Source organism: Cryptotermes secundus, unplaced genomic scaffold (assembly GCF_002891405.2).
Source record: "Cryptotermes secundus unplaced genomic scaffold, Csec_1.0 scaffold1274, whole genome shotgun sequence".
NCBI lineage: Eukaryota > Metazoa > Arthropoda > Insecta > Blattodea > Kalotermitidae > Cryptotermes > Cryptotermes secundus.
Genome location: NW_019718632.1, coordinates 76723 through 102114, shown reverse-complemented (window position 1 = coordinate 102114; position 25392 = coordinate 76723). Strand labels below are relative to the sequence as shown.

The following is a 25392-nucleotide window of genomic DNA, read 5'->3' as shown; positions in this document are numbered from 1 at the left end:
ATTCCTGATTTGTTTCGCACAGTGAACAGCGACCGGAGGTCGTGAACCAGGTGTGCGCGAGGTTGTAGTTTTAAACATTGCAAGACACAGGTCGAAAGGACCTAAGGAACTCTCTTGACCAAGGACGCCCGGCAGGAGGTAAGGGGCGCAAACGAGGCGCGCCCACCCTGCCCCCCCCCCCCTTCAGAAAGAATTATATTGAAGAAAAATATCAAAAGGCTTTGAACACAATTTGTGGTGTCATCCGTGTTTGAATATCAAGACCCCACAACCCCAGAGATATCCGAAAATATACTTAGACTTGAACTCAAGTTTTGAGTGAATTATCTGGTTGGCCTTGCCCCTCCTTGGGGGCGCATATGATCTTGACAGTGTGTTTTCTGCAATTGTTGTGTGCATGGAGGAGGTAGTTTATGAGGTTTGTGGTTTTCATGGCGCTATGTAGATTATTACCGCCTTGTGGAATGTGACGCTGTGAAGTCTGGTAGAGATCATCGACTTTTCTGAGGAGCCGCCACGTCCTCAGGTTTCCGATCACGTCCCACTTTCTCTATATCTGTACCCTTCATCCCATGGTCAGCCTACACTTCGGCCTTAAAGATCAACCAAGTCCTCTGAAATATTGGCAACGATATGCCAGTCTATACGGCGGTGCATGTCCGATCTCAGTAATAGAAGTTTACTGTTTAAATCAAAGTTTATTTAATGTTAAAAGTCTCTGTATCTTGCGTTAGTGGTGTACAGTTGCTCGTTGGCTGAGATACAGAGGATAGAGGTCCACAGTTTCCCTCTGCTTAAACACCATTCCCTGGGGAGTGGACATATCTCGATGAATTCTTAACATCTGCACTAGATGGGTAACTGGTCAGCTTCACGCTTCAACCACTTTATCCCATGAGGAAGAGCCCGCGGTACCCATTGGATAGGAAGCTGTATTGGTCTCTAAGCCAATCTGGACACTGGGGAGGAAATAAATCTGTTGTCCCTGCCGGGAATCGAACTGCGATTCCTCAGTCCTCCAGCTCATAGTATACAGACTGTACAGTCGCGACTGGTGAAGGAAAATAAAATCAGAAATACATGCGAACAAATAGAAAGACAATGTTGATGCAGTGAGCGAAGCAAACCCTTAGACGAAGGACAAAGACACGCTGAGATGATGATTTTAAGGGCGATGCTGCCATTAAACCTACTGACCCATGAAGATTAGAGACAAATTATGTTGGATTTTATGTTATTATTGCAGTGACTCTAGGGAATACGGTTTTCTGGGTTGTAACGCCGTGTAGTTCGGAAAGATCCCCAACTCTTTGGAGGAAAATGTCGCTTCCATCTTCGAGGTCGACGAGTAAGATCATCTTGCCGCTTGCTTCTGCAGATTTCTTGCTTTCCAGCCCTGAAGATGGAGATGTGTTGCTTCTAAACGTCGACCTTTCTCCGAACACGGCGTTACAATCCCGGAGACCGTACTCCTCAGAGAAATTTTTTGACTTGGGGCTGTGCGTAAGGGGAGGTCGCATGCGCTGTGAAGAACGCCGTTTACGCGCTGAAGTGTTCAGTTGATATGGTAATCACGTCAGATAAGATCACGCCACGCCGAAGTTCTTGCGACGGACAACAGGTTGCGCTAGTTTCGCTATAACTTGACTGTAATGTCGCATCACATTGTCAGTAACATTTGAAGACAATGACAGGTTACGTGGAAGTGTTGCTGCTGTTCGCCGTACTCTACTGGTTCTTGTACCCAAGGTACGTTTTTACTTTTGGAGAATCCCTTGGCCTTGAAGTTGTTTAAGTGTTTCGGCATACTTGCAGTCAGCATCTTCAGGGTGAGTTGAGTCGAATGGGGGATGCGGCCTGATATATGGGTGGGTCTCTCAGTGTAAGTAAAGGTAAGGGATGGAGCGTGCCACAACGCTCACCCTGAAGATGACGACTGCAGTGTACACGAAACGTGGGAACTACTTCGACACACGACTCTGCGGAACTCCGGCAGCCAAAGTTGCCCTCGTTGGCCTGCTCACATGAAACACGAAGACGCAGCAGATTCTAATTGTTTCGCAGTAGGTTTTGACTAAATTTATTACAGGGACCTCGTGATGAAAGCGAAACCGAACAAATATTTTTGTTACATCCTGTTGGCAAGTAGAGATTCGTTAGCTTTCTCTTAGTTACGGCGCGATGATACATTGTAATCATTATCCACGAACGTAACAGTGCCAGAGACCCTGAATGCAGACGAGGATTATCTCCTTCCTTGTTTACACCCTTCAAAGTACAGCGGTAACTACGTGTACCACCTGATTTAACATTAGAAGGCTGTGAATGTTGCCCGCAGATGGCACTTATGTGTTTCGCCTCATTCTCACATTTCTCTAAACATTATTAACCGAATGGTCTTCGTATTAGAGACGCATTGTGTTTTCTGTAAGGTTGGAACTGAAATGTTAAAAGCTATTTAGTTAAAGTGAGGCTAAAAAGAAATGCATTTTTTGGGCGTTGTTCATAGTGTTGGCTTGCGCCTTGAGCGGCTGTGACACTTGTAGCACAAGAAAGTTATGCTGCGTTAACTTAAATTCTCAAGCGAAGTCATATTCGGCCCTGGGGCCACCCTGCAATGGGTACTACGGGTAAGGAGGCCGTAGCATAAAGCTGACAAGGGCAAAGGTTCATTTTCAAGGCAGAATTGGTTGCTGGTTGGTATTTTATTCTTTTCCATCGGGCAGACCGCTTCCTTCCCATTTCCTTACGTAGTCACCATGTGTCCTCGACAGTTGTGGCAGTGTCGACCGGTGACTGACTCTTGCCTACTCTCTGTATGCCTAACCCAGCAAATGTTGCATGGAGAGACATGAGATGGCGTAGCGACTGATGTAGGGTTGCCATGAGGCAAACTTAACCTTCAGGTCAGCTCGATTGTGCTACAAGCAGCAGTTCTGACTGACAAGTGTCAGGCACCACCATGCAGTCTCGATATCGGCCTTAAATGGATGTCAGTGGTTAGCTGAACGCTCCGACCAGCTCAACCCCTGCTCTTGCCGTGACTCCGTGCCAGGCAGTCAAATGATAAGCTGGAAGCCCTGACATATGTAAAATTTCAGGCCCATTCGCATATTTCGGTTTTGTAGTGCGATGGAGTGATTTCCGGAGAAACACTGTCTCATCTTGACTGTATGATCGAGCAACTTGGGCCAAGCGCTCTTAAGCGTCCTGATATTTGTTCGGGAAGTGAACGACCGAATCTGGCCTGATGCTTTTCTTGGATTTCCTCGGTCCCTCTAGACACCCATGATAGTACATCAGACTAGACCACGACCGCTTCTTTCACGTCCTTTGTAATTCAGTATTCGCTGTCATTCAGCCCTCGACGCTTAGAGTCTGACCTATTGACAGCGTCGTTAAATAAACTCCATCATTAACATTGGTAAAACAGCACTCTTTATGCCACTGCCTTCCTTAGAAGATTCTGCCAGACTTTTCTATTACGGCCTGCCTCCGACCTCGAGGACAAGCTCGTCGAGTGGCTGTTGATTTCTCAAGGGTTTGCCTTCAAGTCGTGTCGAGGGTGATCCTCACTCCGCTGACACGCCGCTGATCGTCAGTGTATTTAGTTGCACTGAATGAGACCTTCGAATTTACTGTTTGCAAGAATTTGACTGCTGGCGCAGCGGATTGCATGAGAATGGTCTTACGCGACCCGCGATTCTTCGATTATTTGCCGTCTGACCTTTTCAACTGACACGACTGAAAGTTAGTTCCAGCGATCCATCTGTGAGCCGATTGTGTAGAAAATGTAGGAGCCTCGACGTCTCATAACCCTATGTATGGGCCTCCACAGCCTGTTACAGAGACAGCTTTTCCTTTTTTTTTTACCTCTTCCACCGACGCAACTGAAAGTTAGTTCCAGCGACCTTCACAGCCACAGTTGAGCGCGATCGGATGACCCGGTTTCTTACTGACTTCGGTAGTCACATAGCAAGCGAGATTAGCAAGTATTCAGGAGTTTTTGTTTATAATATGCGTTCGTTGCTAATTACTCAATCTGCTCCTTCAGTGCGCGAACTCCATGGCCGACTGGTTCTAGGCGACTGGCTGCTTGCAGCCGGTTTGGTATTCGCTCCAGTTTTTGTCTTATCTGCTATGTAAGCTTTCGTACTATTAACACCCCCCATTGCTTTATCCCCTCTTCCTTTACAGCCCTAAATGTTACCGAAAGATACGTCGGCGTCGACGTTGACGTTTAATGCCGTCTCCCACGAATAACGCGTACAAATAGCCAATAAGAAATCTTCGGTTCTCGCAGAACAACATAAACGATACACCGGAACAAGACTGCTGTCTCATTCGTGACCAAGTACGTATTGAATTATGATGCATACAGTAATGAGGATGACAGATACGAGTACTTAGGGCATGCGGTAAGCCCATATATTCGCGGTGTTAATTTTATCAGACTTATTTTTCCTAAGCTCTGCAGGTACGTTACTTGACGACAGTGCCCATAGCTCAAGCGGTTAGTCGCTGGCTTCCCATCGCGGAGGCCCGGGTTCAAGCCCAGGTCAGGCCATGTGGGATTTGTGGTGGACGAAGTGGCACTGGGGGAAGGTTTTCTGTGAGTACTTCGGTTTCCCCTGCCAATCTTCATTCCACCAGCTGCCCCACAATCACCATCGTCTGTCGTCTGGGGCTGGTACAATAGGCCAGTAGTGGTTGCAGTACCAAATGGACTCAGCCTCACCCCACTAAGAATAATCACTCATGGAGCTGTGCCTTTCTGGGGAAGCCGCCAATTCTGCGTCTTCTCAAGAATTTCTTAAGCATTTTATGGAACCAAAAAGTTCATTACCATGTTAACAAGAGCCCTCCACTGGTCCCTATCCTGAGCCAGATCAATTCAATCCAGACCATCGCCTCCTCCCTCTCCAAAATCCATTTTAATATTGTCCGCCCACCTACACCTTGATCTTCCCAGTGGTCTCTTTCCTTCTGGCTTTCCCACCAATATCCTATATGAATTCCTCGTCTCCCCCATTTGTGCTACATGACCTGCCCACCTCAGCCTCCTTGACTTGATCATTCTAATTATACTTGGAGAAGAGTACAAGTTTTCTCCAACCTCCTGTCACTTGATCCCTCTTTGGTCCAAATATTCTTCTCAACACCCTGTTCTTAAACACCATCAGTGTGTGTTCCTCCCTTAATGTCAGAGACCAAGTTTCATACCCATACAGAACCACAGGCAAAAATTATAGTTTTGTATATTGTAATTTTTATGTATTTAGACAGCAGATGAAAAGACAGAAGGTTCTGGACTGAATGGTAGCAATCATTCCCCAAGTTCAATCGCCTCTTAATTTCCTCCTGAATCCGGTTTTCATTTGATATAGTCCTTCCAGAAATCTGAACTGTGCCACGTTTTCAAAACATCTGTTAGCTATCTTTATGTCATGAATTGCCCTGCATTTTGGTGACAAGATAGCAACATATACTTAATTTTTTCAGTGTTTACTTCTAGACCAACCTCCTTACTTGTGTCAATTAAAAGTTTGTGTGTTTTTCTTTATAGTATCTACATTATCACCCAGTAGATTCACAACATCAGCGTAGACCAACAGTTAATGTTTTCTGTTTAATTTCAGTCCCATCTGGTTTTCCTAATGACATATTCTAAAGCAAAGATGAAAAGCAGTGGCAATAAAGCATCTCCTTGTTTCAGACCATTCTGGATAGGGAAATTATCAAAGAAATGTTTACCTATACAGACTTTACTATATGTTTCATGTAAACACGTTTTAATCAGCTTAACTAGTTTCATGGGTACCCCAAACTCTATCAGAATATTGTACAATACTTCAATTCTAACTGAATCATAGCCTTTCTTGAAATCTACAAATAGCTGATGTACTGTCTCATTGCACTCCGATTTTTTCTCCAGTATCAGACGAATGCAAAAGATCTGATCATTACTTGATCTGTTATGTCAAAACCCACACTGATGATCCCCAGTATTTTCACTTATACATATGGACTTAACCTTGAGAGAAGAGCATTGGATAAAATTTTGTCTGAATTTGAAAGCAGTGATATCCCAAGATAATTACTACAATCAATTTTATCACCCTTCTTGTGAACTGTTACAACAATAGACTCCTTCCACTGATCAGGCAGTTCTTCCTTATTCCAAATAGAATTAATTAGCTTATGGATCTCAGAACACAATATTTCACCTCCTGCTTGAATCAGTTCTACAGATCGGTAGAGGACCCTGGTAATGACCAGCAGATATTATAAAGGAGATAATTAAATTCAGATTTGGAGATTTTGTTCCTGTGTGTATCACTATTGTGAACAATAGTTAGAATGTATTAAGGAACTGGAAAAGCTTCATTCAAGAAACAAAACCACACTGCAATTAAGTGCATGGTGTCTACCTATGTCTACTCCAATTTCTAGCCTTGGTTGACAGTTGAGGTTAATTGGTGCTGTTGAATTGACTTTAAACCATCCAGTCAGTATGTACAGTTTTCTTTGTACTATGGTCAGCATGTGATGATCATAATTCCAGCAGCGTGTCAGCTGTTTGATTATCACTTCATGGACGACCTCAGGTACAAAGATAAAACTTTTCCTGGGTCTTAGGTTGAAAGTCCACCTGACCTAAGTGCAGTGGGACTTATGTAAATTGTGAAAGTAATGACTTCGTGAGACACGGATGATACCACATCTTGATAATAAAAATGACGAGAATCTGTATCAGCTCCACTGTGTAGAGTCTTCTTGCTCGAAATGCTTAGAGCTACTCAGTAGGTCAGGATATTTATGACTTTCATGGAATACGAAGCCTGTCATTGGACTGCATCTTGGATTGAGCCTATTTAGCGCAGTTCTCAGCTTCGCATGAAACTTCCCAGAGATCAGTTTTCGTTATTTGGTATGGCCAACATAGAACAGAGACTGGAGGTCAAAGGTATCAATGATAGAATGTTCTTGTGAGCAGCAGACAGCAGATAATAGTATAGTGTGCTTTTGTTGAGAGATAAGCTCAGAAGTGCTATCTGATGGCACAAGTATTTATCTGTTTTTTTTTTTCAGTTACATCTTGTCACTTCTTGACCCTTTTCATATATTTTAGTTAGTCCCTATATGATTTATCTCCATTATCTTAACATTGTTTATGTGACAGGATTTATAACAAAGAGATGTGCTCTCATTACCAGTTGCAGCCTGTCATGAAGATGAAGTGGGCCATGCAGGTAAAGCCCTGCTGCTTCATAACAGATCCATGAGTTCATATTCTCCCACTGAAGTGGGTTCTGTTTTTGTCCAGTCGGCTTGTGTTGAGGTGATATGTACACATGTTTATAAAATGTTTCCTTTGGAATTTTGTACTTCTCGTTGACCTTTGCATTCATTTTATTATTGCTGACTCAAAGTGAATAAACAGTAAGAGTAAAGGTAAAGAAGTTATATAATTCCCATGCAGTGAACATGTGTGGGACAGTGAAGGCATAGCTTGATGCGTTACCCCCAGGGAGAGAGCAGCTACATCTCTACGTTACATTACGGCACATAGCTTTCCCAGTATACAAGTTGTCAAAATGACCATAGGATGTGGAATATGTCATACAAATACAAAAACACATGTACAGTACAACTGAAGTCTTCACATAAGAAAACCCAAGAAAATATAGTGGTTACACATATGCCTATTAAAAAATACATCCATATATGTACACCAATACTGATGACTTACTATTTACATAATAACCTTTAAACGGATGAGGCATTTTTTAGATAGTACGATAGATAGATAGATAGACGTGTTTGAATATTTGTAATGCTATTTATATTACACTTCTTCATTTGTAATAAGACTCCTGAGGTCACATGGCAGATTGTTGAAAATTTTGATCCTAGCAGTAAAATAATGTTCCCGTATTTTGTCATGTACACAGAAAATTGAAAAAAACCTCTAAGAGTATGACACCTATGTCTTATCCTTCTTCCTTTCTTCTGCCACTTGCGAGAAAGATGATAGAAATTGATGATGTTCCTTGTGTAAAGTAGGGCTGTATCAGACGGATAAGCACTGCATTTAGCTTGGCCAGAGAGCTGTAGTAATCTCTCAATTGCTGTTACTATTTCTTTTTATTTAACCCCCCCTCCCCCATTATATTGTATTATCAGAAATGTTTGTGCTATGTTATTCTGTTACTAATTGAAATGAATGAAGATTTGTTTCTTGTTTCTGCGTGTATGGTATAAGTTTGTTTCTTTTTGTGTGTCTAATTTATTCTATTGTGTCCTTCATTCCTATTGCATAATATCCAGGATAATATGCACAATTTTTTAATTAGTTAAGTTCGAGTTTATAAACATTCATGTCAGCTAAATAGATAAGAAAATTATATTCAGTGTTGTTAGAAGATCAATTTGCTGCAGAATACCATTCATTAAATGATGTAAATGCAATAGATGACACACAGTTGGCAATCCTGATGCCATCATGTCTTTATATGTTATATGTTAGTCTCCATCTTCAGGGTTGAAGAGTAAGCCAAGCAATAAATGAACAAGCAAAGCCAGATATTGCTTGCTGCCTGCTTCATGCTGGTTTCTTGCTTGCTTACTTTTAAACCTTGAAGATGGAGGTGACATATTCCTTTGAAATGTCGATTTACTTTCAGTGGACTACATGCATTATCTCAAAGAAGATGAAAATCATTTTAACCACTGCTGTGAGAATCTCAGGTTTTTGGTTCTTTCAACTTCGTAACATCTGCAGCTGAAACACTTCCATTAAGTCAGATTCTAATCAATGCTGCAATGGGGTTCAGTACTGGAGGTCATTTACTGTCATAAACATGCAACAGAACAGATTAGAGGCTGTCTTGTCAGTGAATATTAGGACATGGTTTTCTCCTGGATGTGACATCTTGTACAGTGACACAAGAGTAAAGCACCTGGAGGCTTTCTGATTTGGTTCTAGCTTTTCAGATGACATTTTGATTATTTGCTTATTTATATATGTATATATACCTGCATAGGACTAAATTTGCTTTGTTGAGTTATTCCAGTGTTTGTTCGCACAGGACCCACAGAATGGTCGATGTTCTGTCAGCACGCTTGCAAGACTTGTACACCAAGTGGGAGAGCCGCAGTGAGCCACGTCTTGTACAGCAGGCAAACTCTCAGATTTTGTCGTATGGGGGGCTGCGGCGCTATGGTCATCAGGAGCGTCTGCAGAAGCGTGCACTGGCCAGAGAGGCATCCAGAGAGGTAACAAGTGGATCTGCCCAAGCTTTGTCAGTACATGTCTGATGTTCAGCACAAGACTCGTGAACGTGCAGACCTTCAGAGCGTGCAGAGCCATCATGTTTTCATTGTTAATTAGGTGTTAGGGGTGACAACATATGTAACTAGGCTTTATTTGTTGGTTATAGGAGTGGGGTGCAGCAGAGCTCTTGGTGCTGTGGCCTTATATGTGCCTATTGTACCTATCTGTGGTGATAGATGAGTATGGAACATTGGTGGAATGACAGTTGGTGGGGGGAAACTGAAGTACTCGGAGAAAACGTGACCCAGTGCTACTTCATCTGCCACAGATGCTCTGGGGTTGAACCTGGGCTTCTGCAGTGAGAAACCCATCAGAGCTATGGCACTGAAGTCTCGTCAGTTTGCTGCATTTTGTACTGTAGGACTAGGCTAGGGAGAAAGTGCCACCACAGCCATGGCAAGCCATATTTGCACCATCACTTTCAGTATTTGTTCTACACTGTACTGTAATATGGCATTAACTAACTGACAAACTGATCTGTCAACTGTGTTTGTGGTAACAGAACATGAAGGGTCTCGGGTCTCTTCACATCCTCATAGACTGTTTCCCTAAAATTCAGTCTGCAAGTTTCTGCTTCCCAGGAGCCTTGTCAGCAAAATTCTTTGCATTTTCTTGTTTCTCCATGTGAGCTATGTGTCTGATCTGTCGACTGCCACCTGCATCCAATGTTGGGGAAAGGCTGACGCCCAGTGCAGGCTTTATGGGTATTTAAATATTAGCTGTGGTGTTGCAGTCCAAGTTGGGGGACCTGCTGGAGATCAAGGAAGAGCCATGGCAGCTTGATTTGAACATGGAGAAACGCCCCTTCATGGGGCTCTGCTGCAACAACTGCACATCTAACAGCCGGGTGAGCTTCATGGTCTGACGGAATGTGTATGTCAATTTTAAGTGCAGAAATGTTGTAATATCTGACTTATAATGTGAAAGTAAAGTTGTCCCTGGCCTTAAGTAAGCCACACACTGTGAGGGCGTGTGGATGAATGCAGATATAGCATCACACATTCTGAAGGTCGGCACTAAGTGGATGGAGGTGAATACTCATTGTTACATCCTGGCTGGCCACTTTACCCCAAGGAAACAGCTCCAAGTACATGTCAGATAGCAGACAAGGTGGGTCCCAGAGCCAGTGTGAATGCTATGGAGAAAAAGTCTCTTGCCCCAGCTGGGAATTGATCCCTGATTCCTTGATTCTTCAGCCCATAGTCAGTCACTATACCGGCTGAGCTAGTCTGGCTTCCCTGCTGATTTTTCATGTGTCTGTCAGTAATGAAGTTGAATGTTGGATTGACAGTGTCCATCTAACAGCTAGGTCTATAACAACAACATTTATTGACAGTTCTTAAATTTCCAAGTAACATCCCTGATTTGCTGTGGTAACTGCACAAACACTTCCCTTTATGCAACAGTTCTTGCACTGTCGGTCAGAACATCCCCCCCATGCCACTGAGTATCTCATTTGTGTATAGCTACCTTCAAAAGTCATCACAGATGTCAATCCAAAATGTGACCACGACTGCAATAAACGTTCTTTGCTAAAATCATTAGTACAAATTATCTGTTTGACTTACTTCATTTTCTCCTGTTGTACCATACAGACACATGGACTCAGAAATACTGTAAAGAAAGTTTGGTAACTTGAACATAGATCAACATTTTGATACCAATAACAAACGGAATTCACGCTTGTAAAGTGTGTGAAAAATCAAAAGTTGGTGTTGTCATTGTTTTTATGCAAATAGTAGTTACAGCCAGTGCTTTAAGATGCATGTGGTAGCTGCAGTTAATGTTTTCTTGCAGGCAGTAGTTAGAGCCCATGTATTTTCAAATGGACATTAGCTGCAGTCAGTTATTTTGTTCAGACAGTAGTTTTTGGCAGGACTGTGTTCTATTTTGAAGTGGAGTAATTGTTTTATTTTTACTGGAGTGGATTGCAAGCAGGCATGTGGCGAGGGTTCATAGAGCAGACCCAGCCTGTGGTAAGACATGATTGACTGATTGATTGATTGATTGGTTGGGCACAGTCAGTAAAGCCAGTTAGTGCATTTGCTGCTGTAGGTATGACATTGTGATATTTCAAAATAGTGGGGTTTCTTTTTGGTATTGAAGCAAGAAAATTGTAGCTTGATTTGTCTGATGGTGAGCTGGTTTCTGGTTCTTAATGATTACTGAAAATTGTGTCTTCACACAAGATACAAATGTAATAATATTGCAAAGATAATTTTGCCTATACTGCATTCATTTAACTGTCATATTGATAAATTTTTCAAGTTGAGGTTAGCTAGCAGATGCAAATGTAACCATCACAGACCAAGTAGAATACTCCAAAATATATTATGAAATTTTTACTCCATATTCTTACCAGTATGTGTGGTAGTAGTAGTCATGACTGTAAAGCAGTGTGCAAGTAACATTGTAAAGCACAATAGATCACTGTAGGTCGCAGTGCAAGGGCTAAGAGGGGCCACCCCTTGTACATTCATTCATTCATTCAAGTAACGTGGTATGAGTTTTGGATGTGATTCAAATCTACCTTCCCAATATCTTTATCTTCTAATTACATCAGTCAAATTTAATATATAAATTTTGTTTTATTTCTCATTTAGAATTTTAGCTACTGTATATGTTGTGATATTAACAAGAAAAGCAGCCATATCCTGTGCAAGAAGTCAGGACTTCTGCTGGTAGATCATGATGAGATGTTTGAATGCCTGTGTTGAGGGATGTGATAAAAGGCTGTAAAACAGCGATACTAATGGATTGATATGGGGTTTGGTGTAGATATCACAGATCAGATTTTACCAAAATCTTCTTAATTAGTTTTGGAAAACAAAAATGTGTTGACAGGCAGATGTTTTAGTAGATGAAGCTGTAACACAGTTCAAGAGAGTGCCATTGTGTTGTCAGAACTCAGCTGTAGCGAAGGTTCATCAGGAGCAAGGGCTGCGCAACATCCTGCTGGTGGATGCACAGGACTCTGGAAACAACTTCCTGACACGCAAGTTCTGTCACCTGTCAACTGTGTACCAGCTCAAGAAGTATGAATATCCCCAGTTGGCTCTGACGGTGAGTGCCTGGCCATCACACACATTTTCATGGTGCATGTAGATGTGCAAATTCTTATACCCTGGTCTGTGTTGCAGGTAGTGAAAGATGAGCAATTGCGACAGGTCATCGAGGCTGCAGCCAAGGATGACTACAGTAAAATTGGTGAGGAAGATGATGAGGTGTACAAGGGTATTCTTCAGGGACATGAAGCAAGGGCGACCAAGATACTGTATGACATGCGATCCACACTGTCTGACTTCTTACTCAGGTACAACAGTTCTTTCTCTTTATGACATTGTAACCACACGTTGTGTCTAATCCTACTTGTGCATTCATTTCAATTGCTGACTTACATTTCTGTTTTGTTTGTGTCTGCTTTATGTTTCTGATTGCTTGTTTTTTTATTGCTGGTGGGGTGGGACTAAGTCCCTTGTACTGCGGCCACTTCTGGCCTATTGTACCAGCCCGAGATGATAGGTGAGCATGATTGTGGAGCACTTGGTGGAATGTAGATTGGCAGGACAAACCGAAGTACTCGGAGAAAACCTGCCCCAGAGCCACTTTGTCCACCACAAATCCCACTCTTGACCAGACCCGGGATCAAACCTGGGCCGCCACGGTGGAAAGCAAGCGACTAACCACTTGAGCTATGGCATGGCCTTATGTTTCTGATGGTGAGCATCTGATTCTGAGAGCAAGGTAAATTAACGACATTGTGTTTTAACTATTGAATTTTTAATTAATAGACTTGTATAAAACTGTAGAAATTGTATAAGGTTTGCCATTGCTCATATTACTAAAATTAACATATTTTATTATATTGTATACGTTTATCAGTATTGTATTATGGATATGTATGCTATTGGATGACAACTATAATTCTTAGTTGTACTGTAAGCGGTCTCCGTAGTCTAGAGGTAACGTTCCCACCTCATGACTCGTAGTACGCGGGTTCAAATACCCGGAGGAGGTTGTCGAATTTTTAAGGGCGGAAAAATTCAGGGAACAAGTCCTCCGGGAGGGACTTTAAGCCGTGGGTCCCGTGTCGTAGCTTTACAGCACATAAAAGAACCTCATATCTCCTAAGGAGGTCACTGAGCCAAATTAACGGACGTTTCCCACCCAACAGCAGTCTCTAATACCTCTGCTAGATGGGGGAAGCATTATAGATACCTCTCAGCTAGTAGAGCTGGTCTCGCTGGCTAGGTGGGACTGATGGTAAGCATCAGTACCAGTAGGATATAGAGACTGGTAGAAATCATAGAGGGAAGCACAATGGACCAATACAGGTCTCAGTGCATGGGGAAACCCACCCTCTCCAATAACTAACTAACTAACTAACTAGTTGTACTGTAACTAGGATGATCTCCACATCCACATGAGAATGTACTCTCAACAGGATTTATGGAAGGTGAATAAATGAAATTAAATGAAATGGAAATGCTGGTAGTGACTGCTTTATTAGGATGCAAGCTGTGAGGATTGACTCCCTAAGTGTTAACACTGCTGTCTTCTGGGATGCAATGCCATGTGGTCGTGTAGACAGATAAATGGTTACTGCTTCATGCTGCCTATCTTCATGGATAGGGGCAACAGATTCCTGTGAAACACCACTGACCATCTGTCTGCCAGGCTATGTGGCATCATATCTCAGTCACCATTGTGCACCTCATATCTCATTCCTGTGGTCAAGAAGTTCCGTTTGTGTCCTCCAAAATGCTGGGAGTATCTGAATTAATGACACATGTTGACAAAAATTTGGGAAAATTATATTTCAGAACTATATGATCGACCTAATCGGCCAGAAACCTTAGAAGTTGAACCAGAAGAAGAAGTAGATACAGACGAGAAAGGACCATATATTTTACAAAGTGAGGTGGAAAAAGCTATCAAGGAAATGAGGAAGGGAAAGGCTACAGGAGATGATGAACCTGGAGATGTGCTCAAGTTACTGGGAGAAGGTGGTTTGAAAACACTGACAAAACTAATGAACACCATATATGAAAGTGGAGAGTGGCCCAAGGACTTTACAGAAGTTACAATGATTGCCTTAAAGAAAAAGACAAAAGCTACAAAATGCAGCGACCATCGCACAGTAAGTCTTATTGCACATACAGCAAAGATAATAGCAAAGATACTTAAAAGAAGAATTGAAAGGAAAATAGAGGATGTACTTGGAGAAGATCAGTTTGGATTTAGAAGAGGAAAAGGAACCAGGGATGCAATTGGGATGATGAGAATTATAGCGGAACGAACTTTGGAGATAGATGAAGAACTGTGTGTTTGCTTCATAGACTGGCAGAAGGCATTTGACCGGGTAAACTGGACCAAATTAATGCAGATCCTGAAAGAAACAGGTATCGATTGGCATGAAAGAAGATTGATTAGCAAATTGTACATGGATCAGAAAGTTAGAGTACGACTGGACAGGGGGGAGACAGGAAGTGTGCAGATTGGAAGAGGAGTTCGACAAGGATGCTGTTTATCACCAATTCTGTTCAACTTGTACAGCGAATGCCTTACCAAGGAAGCTCTGGATGGGCTCGGTGACTTCAAAGTAGGAGGGCAAATTATTCAAACTGTGAAATATGCAGATGACCTTGTGTTAATGGCTAAGGAAGAAACTGTGCTACAGGGCATGATTGATAGACTAATTGAAATTGGAAGGTGCTATGGCATGGAAATGAATGTGGAGAAAACAAAAGTAATGAAAATTTCGAGACAACCAACCCCAGTCACAATAAAGATAGACCAAAAACAAGTGGAGAATGTGAAATGTTTTAAATATTTGGGTAGCTTGTTAACAGATGATGGAAGGTGTACTTGTGAAATTAAATCCAGGATTGCCATGGCAAAAGCTGCATTTAGCAAGAAGAAGAATCTTTTTACCAGCAAATTGGACTTAAATTTGAGGAAGAAACTAGTGAAATGCTACATTTGGAGCATAGCTCTGTATGGGGCTGAAACATGGACACTTAGGGCAGTAGATCAGAAACATCTGGAAAGTTTCGAAATGTGGTGTTGGAGAAGAATGGAGAAGATCAGTTGGACCGATTATGTGAGAAATGAAGAAGTGTTAATTAGAGTCAGTGAGCAGAGGAATATCCTACATGAAATAAGAAAACGGAAGGCTAATTGGATTGGTCATGTTTTACGCAGAAACTGCCTTCTAAAAGAAGCTATCGAAGGAAAGATAGATGGGCGGATAGAAGTGACAAGAAGACGAGGAAGAAGACGTAAGAAGATGCTGGATGACCTTGGGGACAGAAGAGGATACTGTCATTTGAAGGAGAAAGCTCTAGATTGCATTAAGTGGAGGAATTGTTTTGAAAGAGACTGTGGACCTGTCGTCTTGACAGATTACTGATGATGATGATGATGATGTTGACAAAAGCTTATCCTAAGCCAGGTTTGTGTTCATGTTCTGTTATTCTTCTTGCAGGGTGACCTCGTGGTTACTGTACAAGCTGCTGCCTCGCTTCCTGACATCTGTGGTGGCACACCCTGCCCAGGTACAAATGCTCATAAAAGCAAGTAATACAGGGCTGCCTCTTATCTTCCTGCCGATGCACCGCAGCCACCTCGACTATATCCTCATCTCCTTCATTCTGCTGAATAATAATATCCGTTCCCCACTTGTTGCTGCTGGAGACAACCTCAGGATTCCAGTGTTTGGGTGAGTTGGGGCTTGTGGCCAGACTTCTGTGTGTATGTAAGTGGGGACTGATGACCACATTCCAGTGTATCTCATCTCTTCACAGTGTGAATCAGCATTAACCAGTAGAACCTGAGGGGACAGCAGTGATTGTATTGTGAGCCACTTCACTATCCATGCTTCTTAACAAAGAGAACTCTTTACTGAAATCTATGTTCTTCTCATTTGAAGTTACGTGACAAGCCAGTCACCTGAGGTATACAAATCTCAAAGTTTGTTCCCTTCATTCTTTATTTCCTGCTCTTCTTACCTTTCATCGTTGTTTTAGTATTCTTGGGGGGGGGGGTAAGTCTCTTTACATGATGTGTTTGAACCAGAATTTTGTTCTGCTTTGTGTTCCACCTTGCTTAGTTAGTATTCTATTTTAATTAATGAAGAGTGTAACATGTGAAGCTACACATTATCTATGTAACTTTCTCCAGTTGTCTTCAGAGTTCAGATATTCCCTTTGCAGTATTTTTGCAGACACATTCAGTTTCTGCTTCCTCATTCATACCAAGCTGTATAGTTGTTATAGTTATATGTTTTAATCTTTGAATTTTTCAAAGAAATGATGATGTTAAACAGTGCTTGCAGGCATTTCCTGAGTTTATTGTTTTGTTGTTGCTGACACTCTGTCAAGTTCTGTGTTCATCGTCACAGTTATCCATCTTCCCAGCATTAGTCAGGTGTGGAAATTAGAAAGCTAAAGCATCTCGTCTCTTACTGATATTTCTAAATTATTTTCTCTGGAATGGGGGATTTTGTGTCTGCTATCAGAGCCCATGCCATCATCTTATTCCCAGTTTCTAATGCAGCACTGTGTTTCTGATATTGCTGCAAGTGTCACTGAACAAGGTGCAGTCTTATTATCAGAGTATCCATCAATAATGCAACAATATAAAAGACATGTATCACTAGTGCGGTCTACCCGTGTGTACCTGTGTACAGTACACAGGTAGACAGCACTAGTGATACATACGACACACAAAAACTATGATAGATGCAACAGAGTGCAATGACAGCATTCTGAAGAGATAGAACTAAATACTGACGTGCATGGAAGCACAGTGAACAAGAGTACAGTGCAGTGGTCTCCACAGAAGAAAAGAAAATTACCTGATGATGGCCCATTTGCTGCTGAAACATGTCTTGAACTAGAAGAAATATATGACTAGAAACATTTTAGAAATTAATAATCACTTTCAATGTATAAAACATGCTTTTAGTGTCCTATTGACATGTAATGATTTTAATGACATCAAAGAGTATTGAAATACATTTTTAGTGTGAAACATATTCCTAATGTCTTTTATATTGTTGCATTATTGACGGATACTTTGATAATAAGGATCATGCCTCAATGGAACGGGATGCTAAAATATAATAGAACAAGGTGCAGCCTGCCCTCTGACTTGTGGAATATTGTTCGGGTGATGTTTGTGAAGATGTTTACTTGTCAGGGTCATACTGACGTGAAACTGTGGTACATTTGGTCGTGTAGTTGGCTGCTGCGAGGGCTTGGGGCATTCTTCATCAAGAGGAGAATGGACCCTGTTCAGGGCCGGCGGGATACTGTGTACCGTGCTGTGCTCCACACATACATGATGGCATGTCTGCGTGCAGGTCACAATATCGAGTTTTTCATTGAAGGTGGCCGCACCAGAACAGGGAAGGCGTGTTTGCCAAAAGGTGAGTTTGAACATGCTTCAGGAACTTAATGGTCTCCACTCTTGTCCTAGTAGTTAAAGCACACGAACACAGGTAATCATGTGAGTAGTCCATATTGGCCTCTCAAACAGCTGTCTGTTTTTCCTGTGCTCCGATCCCCATATGCCATAAACTCTTCTCTTTTGTCATTCGTTCCTCGAGGTCTACTGTTTTGAGTTTTCCACTTGGATGTTCTCATGATCATTTAAAAGCATACAAGCCTTCTGATATATTCTCTGTTGCCAAATTTTGTCCATGCCATCATTGTATAAGATATTAGAACTGAACTTTTTAGGGAGGAAGCTGGAATTCAGAATGTGTTAGTAGAGTTACAGTGGAAATGATTACAGTGAATATCAGGAAGAAGAATAGTGAGAAGAGCTTGAAAGAGATGTATGGGCTAACGCAGAAGAAGATGGTTTTGTCAGACACTGGAGTACATCAGGAAGAAAGGAAGGAGATGATAAGAAATAAAATAATTAAAGCTTGTGGGTCGGAGGTCAAAGAAACTGTAAGCTGTTCATCCACTGAACTGAAGACATGGTAACAGTACTGGTAGGCATAGACTCAATTTGTGTCCTGTCATGTTGGTATCCCAGGTATATGCTTGCCAGGCTGTGAGGCTGCAGTGTGCAGCTAGTAGGGGTTTAAATGCTGGCTTCAAGGGTTAATGCAGTAAACTTCCCCCATTATATGGCATCTATGGGGGAATGATGCGTGTGCTGGTTACATGAATCTGCTGTTTGCGAGAGAGATACTCAAAACAGCACATTTTCACTTCAGAGGCAGTATGCTAAGATTGAAGAGTGAAAGATTTCAATTACATGTATTGAGGACAGATAGCGGTGCTAATGGTGGCTCGGAGAACTCTGCTTGGAAGGTGAAAAAATTTGTTTTTGAATAAGTATATAAATGGTTGGGGGGGCTATGCTACAAGCCGGAAGGTCGCGGGTTCAAGTCCCGATGAGGTCATTGGATTTCTTTCATCTGACCTAATCCTTCCAGCTGCACTATGACCCTGGGGTTTACTCAGCCTCTAACAGAAATGAGTACCAGGAATTAATTAAATAATTTTCTTGGGGAGTAAAGCGCGGCCGGCGTGTAAGGCTGACAACCTTACCACTATCTCTGAGCTGATTGTCTAGATAGTGTGGGACCCTCAACGTCTCACAACCCTATGGGCCTTCACGGCCTGTTACAGGGATAGCTTTACTTTTCTATATAAATGGTTAATTTTCTTTGAAACTTTTGCTAGTTGGATGACAGTTCCAGATCCTTGGATAATGAATAACCAAGAGGTGACTGTAGTTCTGAAAACCCTCATTTCTCTTTCCCTCACCTGCCTTTATCACTGCATGATAAAGTTTTCATACTTTTCAGTTTGAGTTACGTATGTACGTATTCTGCATATAATTTCTGGGGTTTGCTTCCCAAGGGAATGAAATGCTGTACCCCTGTTTAGAAATATTCTAAAGGGGATGTACTAATTTATCTGGCTCTAAAGAGCGTTGCCTTTGGTTTTATTAATTTTGCTTTTTGTATAAATACTAAACTTTTGTTCCAAGACTGATGTTATCGAGTTATTTATTGTGATGGCGGGCAACTGCTTTCAGGGGGTCTGCTGAGTGTTATTGTGGATGCATACATGGATGGAACAATTGAAGATGCGTTGCTTGTGCCTGTTAGTGTCAATTATGAGAAGCTTGTGGATGGCAACTTTGTCAGAGAGCAGTTGGGCCAACCCAAGCAAATGGAGACGTTTTGGAAAGCCATTAGGAGCATCTGGTCTGTGCTTAATTCAAACTATGGCATGATGAGGATAGACTTCAACCAGCCATTCTCACTTCGGGTGAGTCCCAGTCTGGAAGCTCATATTTGTGAGGCGAGAATGTGATGCTTGGCTGAAGTCCAACTGAATCCAGTTTCATAAATGTAATGCACACATTGTCTGAATGATAAGGGGAGACTGTGCAGTGGCACATCACATGTTGGGTACCGTGCAGCTCGAATCCTGTTCTGATGTTCAGGCTGCGTGCATGCTTGCTTAATAACAGCATTGCTAATTTAATTATTATGATTGTACTGTGACACATATACAGATCATAAAGTTTCTTGGTGTGTAATGTTATTATCTCATGTGCATGCATTTTTTGGTTTTACAGTGTTTGGTTGCCACCTGTGAATTTGCCAACAGGAGACGAGCAGCCAGGCTGTTTCCTGTGAAGCAAAAGCAGGCCAGTAGGAGTTTGAACAATTAACATTTTTCTCCTTCATGTTATACTGTGACCATGTTCTCTTATGTCAGGAGCTGGTCCGATCGTTCCATGCCTGCAATAAAAGCAAGTTGCACACAAGTGTGCCTGACAGTGGTGGTGGGGGGGACTCCCCCCTTCAGAGCGTTCCCAGTGAGAACCCCAAGCCGATCAAGAGCCTGCACACAGTACCTTCAAGTGCATCACTGTATGGAACAGACATAATGGTGGAGGAGCACAGACTGATTGTAGAGAGCATAGCGAGGCACATAGTATATGGTGAGTCATCATTATGTGGCACAGACATAGTAGCAGTGGAGGAGCACAGGCAGCTTGTGGAGAGCATAGCGAGGCACATAATTTACGGTGAGTCATTCACTGTGTAGAACATGCATTTTGGTGGAGGAGCATAGGCAGCATGTAGGGAGAGCTAGTGTGAGGCACATGGTGTACGGTGAGTCACTGCACGGAACATGCATTTTGGTGGAGGAGCACAATCAGCTTTTACACATGGTATATGGTGAGTCACTGTGTGCAACAGTCAATTGTGATGGAAGACTACGTTTAATGGATTGATTATAGAAGGAAGATATCTATACCTTCATGTCAGTGATGAGGAACCATTGATGGCTGACCTAATGTGGTTATTGAAACCCTTAATGATATTCTAATAAGTATAGTGATGTAGGAAATAAGTTATCCCCTGTATGCTTGCCTGCCCCTGCAGCTGCATCTAAGTGGCAGCATGTCCCTGTTGTTGCAGGGTTATATTATTTTTAGCTATTCTTTGGAGGCACAGTAATACAGTATCCAAGCATCTNTGCGGTAATTCTCCCAGCCACAACTAGAAGTTCTGCCCCTCATTCTCCCTTAAGGCTCGTAGAGGCTAATTGATTCTGCAATCACGTTACACTACACCCAGAATGTTTCACCTGTCAGTCCACTTTTTCACTCAGGAAGATAAATGCCCACGTAAGAACTAAAGTGAAAATATGTTCTTTTGACTTCTGTTTGGGTTTGTGTAAGGATTTTCTTAATGCAACTGGCAGATGTAATTGGTACACTCCCACTCCCCATGCATGGCAAATAACTTGAGTTTATTGTGTGTATTGATAAACAAAATGCATTGTTTGGTGAAAGGGAGGTACAGAACAACTGTGATCTGTTGATGACAAGACGAAGCACTGGTGCAGTCTCAGTGCAAACTTCATAGTGTCTCAGAGTCATGATACAGCTATGTGGTCAGATCGTCCAACTGTATCTCAAGAAACAGTGGTGGTGGAACATGTTATTAAACTGTTTTCCCTCCTAGATGCAAAAGCATATACCAGTAGACAAGGAGCTGCTGTAAAATGACCGGACTGATTTTTTGCCAGCTCGCTGTGCCCTTGGCAACAGCGAGTGGAGTGGCATATTAGCCTGTCTTCTACCCTCCATCAACCCTACCACTTCCAAGGCCATATGGCCAACAGTGTGGTAGCAGCCTTTGTTTAAAGTGAACCCTGTATCTGAGCTCCATTTGAATTATGTTAAGTGTTAAAGTAGAGCTACATGTCAATGTGAAGTTCCTTGCGAAACCTGAAAAATCCGATACAGAAACATACAGTTTGTTGATGGAAGTTCATTGTGATGAGTGTCTATCTCATACTCAAGTTTTCAAGTGATTCAAAAGGTTTAAAGTGCGAAGGGGAGAGATCGAAGGTGATCTGTGTCCGAGTCAGCCTTTCGCATAAAAAACAGATGCTGACATTGAAAAAAATTGGTGAAATTGTTAAAAAAATCGTTGCCTGAGCATTCTAGCAGTTGCAGAATTAGCTAACATTGATAAAGAAAGTGTTCGACAGATTTTACATGAACATTTTAACATGATAAAAGTGTGCTCAGAGATGGTGCCAAGAATACTCAGTCCTGAGCAAAAGGAAACTGGAATGAACATTTGTGCTGACATCCTTCAAAACGTTGAAAATGATCCAAATTTAGGAAATGTAATAACCAGAGCCTGGATTTTGATGACCTGAAAATATTTAAAAAATGACCGAAAAAATCCAAAAAAATGACCTAAAGGAGAAAAGAAAGAACACTTCACTTCCATGTTATTCACATTTCAGAAAACTTCCATAAAATGGCCAAAAATGACAAGAAATACCCTTAAAAGTCCAAAATTGACCAAAAAATTACCCCCAAAATGAAAAAATGACCTTAAACCTAAAAATGTCAAAAAATGACAAAAATTACCCATAAAATTTACATTTCTGTAACCAGCAGCTCATATCTAAGATTTATATATTTAAGAGCATCGCATAGGATACAAGGAAAAAAAGATGACATGTCATCAAAATCCAGGCCCTGGTAATAACTTGATATGAATCATGATTTTTTCAGTATGACCCAGAAAGTAAGTGCCAAGTGCACTAAGTGCATTGGAAGAGTCCCAGGTCACCAAGAAAAAAAAGAGCACAATGAGTAAGTCCAAATTCAAAGCAATGATGATCTTTTTTTCAATATCCAAGGGATTGTTCACGTTGATTGGGTGCCTGAAGGTCATACCCCTAACCAGGTCCACTATATGGAGGTTTTGAGAATCCTTCATGAATGGGTGGGAAGAAAAGGGACTTAAATGTGGACGAATGGCTCATGGATTCTTCACCATGGAAACGCGGGGCACACAACACACTGTCTAGGCGTTTCTGGCAAAGCACAAGATCCCCATATTGGAACATCCACCCTACTCACCTGACCTTGCCCTGTGTGATTTTTTTTTATTTCCAGATATCAAGTCTGCATTAAAAGGAAATTGTTTTGAGTCCATAGATGCAGTGAAAGCAAAAGTGACAGAGCTAATGAAGAAGCTATCAGAAAAGGATTGCTTTCAAGAGTGGAGAATTTGCATGGAGCATGTAGGGGTTGGGGAGGGTACCACTTTGAAGGTGATAACATTTCCATTGTGTGATTAGTTGAATAACTGATTTTAGAGCATCAGTCCGGCTATTTTATGAGCGCCCTATGAATATCACCTTTTCCATGAAGATGCTTGTGCCCTTAAAATGGCAGTAAGTATGGCCTGCTGCTACTGTCATGTTTTGAAACTCATAGTAATATAAGTGTCTGGGCCGCACCATAGCTCAAGCGGTGAGCCACTGGCTTCCCACCGCAGTGCCCCGGGTTTGATCCTGGGTCTGGTCAAGTGGGATTTGTGGTGGACAAAGTGGCGCTGGGGCAGGTTTTCTCCGAGTACTTCGGTTTCCCCTGCCAATCTTCATTGCACCAATTGCTCCACAATCACCCTCACCTATCATCTGGGGCTGGTACAATAGGCCAGAAGTGGCCGCAGTACAAGGGACTTAGTCCCACCCCACTAGCAATAAAAAAAATGTGTCAAAGTTTTTCCATACAGATGGCATCATTTTAACTTGTCAGTTTTCTTTTGCAGATTGCTCATCATCAACAGCAGTGATGTCAACAAATGCAGTTGCATTTCTGCTACTGAACCGCTTTCGTAATGGTGTCATCATGGACAAGCTGGTTGAGGCAATGGAGAAACTGAAGAAGGATTTGTTCTATGCTGGTCGTGACTTTGGCTTCACAGGGGACATGGTGGACGTCATCAACCATGCTGTGAGTACACACCTGGCCTGCCTCCTGATGGATGACAGGTGCTGAAACACCATCTTGTGGGGGTCCTTACAAGTACTATCTTAAGGGATGTTACATCACAAAGTCCTATAAGAAGAGCATGTCGGCGTTTAGATAAATGTGCCGTCTCCATTTTGAGGGTCCAAGGGTAAGTCAGGAAAGTGACAAGCAGCAGCAAGCTTTGAGCCTGAAGATGAAGACAGTACATTTCTGCTAGACTACATAGCGTCACATCCCAGAAGCTATTACTCTTCACAGTCATTTCCATGAGAAGCTCAGATCCCTTGCAGAGCTTTCTCCTTGGCACCTCTTCACATAATGTTACTGAGGCTGTGTTTGCTGTTTCCTTGATGTTGGGTTGTTTGTAGTTATAGTAGTGTGGAAATATGAGGCGCATCCACAAAATAAGTTCTGTTTGCAGATATTGCCACTGCAGCACTGTGGTCATTGTGGTGTGCATGTGTGCATAGTTTATTGGTCCTTTTGGAAGGCATGGACGCTATTTGCAGACAATCAAACCACTTTTACACATTGTCCTGTGTGTTTACAACGTTCAAGAAAATCAAGAAGCCTGCTGCATGTGAAATGCAGTCTGTAGTCCATCTCTTGAATGCAACATGAAACCGGCTGACATTCATCATCAATGTTGTGAGGTGTATGGAGAACTTGCCATGGATGCCATGGTAAGGAGATGGGTGAAACACTCTAACGAAGGGCGCGAAAATGAGCATGATGATCCACGGAGTAGTCAGCTGTCTGTGGTTGATGAAGATATGGTGCATGCTCTGGAAAAGAAGATTCAAGAGAACAGACTATTCACCATTTCTTCACTTTCCCTGCATTTTCCACAAATTTCACAGTCATGTCTTCATGAAATTGTGTCCAGTAGACTTTTGTTTTCGGAAATTGCATTCACACTGGGTGCCAAATATGCTTATGGATGGACACAAAATGAAACGGCAGGCCAGTGTATTGACCTTTCTGACACGATACAGTGAGCAAGGCGATTATGTCTTTAGCTGCATAGTAACAGGACGAGACGTGTGTCGTACATAACCCCTGAATTGAAGCAGCAGTCCATGGAGTGGAGGCACACATCATCGGCAATAAAGAAAACATTCAAGACCATTTCAACTTTCAAGATCATGTGCACATTGGACACACAGATCCAGCAGTACAACGCATGCAGTAACAGGAGCAAAACACAACACAGAACACGATACACAAATATATGTAGGAGGAATGCTCACATAAAAGAGGTTTGGCATAATTTGCGTGTTTGAGTGCGACGTAGGAAGAATCCTGAAAAGTTTTATTATTTAGAATTCATCGTCCTATATGACGAACACAGATTTTAGAATGAAGACATTATGGCATGCAGTACAATAGTTTAACGTGCATACAAGGTGTGGCAATAAAGAAACCGGATTACTTTTATGACTCATTTCCGGCCACGTCATTGACGAAGAGGAGGGTAGGGCATTGACCCTTGGACTTCCCTCTACCGTCACACAAAGTTTCATTCACGTGCATCGGTTAGTCTGGCCGCGACCATTGTTAGAAGCGGATCGTGTTTCTGAGCTCCGTCGGAATAATGCTGAGTGCTAATGCAGAACAACGTGCTAACATCAAATTCCTCACAAAACTTGGAAAATCTGCCACTGAAACTTACAATTTGTTGACAGAAGTATATGGTGATCAGTGTCTATCTCGCACGCAAG

General features: G+C 42.1%; 1 protein-coding gene across 5 annotated transcripts in view; it reads left to right on the top strand.

Moving 5' to 3' along the window:
* Positions 1-25392, top strand: part of LOC111862913 (glycerol-3-phosphate acyltransferase 1, mitochondrial) — a 39469-nt gene that overhangs the window by 6533 nt on the left and 7544 nt on the right. For 2 of the 5 annotated variants that reach the window (XM_023848779.2, XM_023848769.2), the window contains exons 2-10: positions 9093-9279; positions 10071-10184; positions 12242-12400; positions 12478-12650; positions 15825-16058; positions 17581-17768; positions 19400-19635; positions 20092-20317; positions 23469-23653. In XM_023848779.2, the coding sequence (XP_023704547.1) occupies positions 9103-9279; positions 10071-10184; positions 12242-12400; positions 12478-12650; positions 15825-16058; positions 17581-17768; positions 19400-19635; positions 20092-20317; positions 23469-23653 (1692 nt within the window). In that variant the 5' untranslated portion in view covers positions 9093-9102. Of the gene's footprint in view, positions 1-1645; positions 1750-9092; positions 9280-10070; positions 10185-11262; positions 11314-12181; positions 12401-12477; positions 12651-15824; positions 16059-17580; positions 17769-19399; positions 19636-20091; positions 20318-23468; positions 23654-25392 lie in introns of those variants that run through there. The other 3 variants (XM_023848761.2, XM_023848788.2, XM_033750987.1) reach the window with 3 other exon arrangements.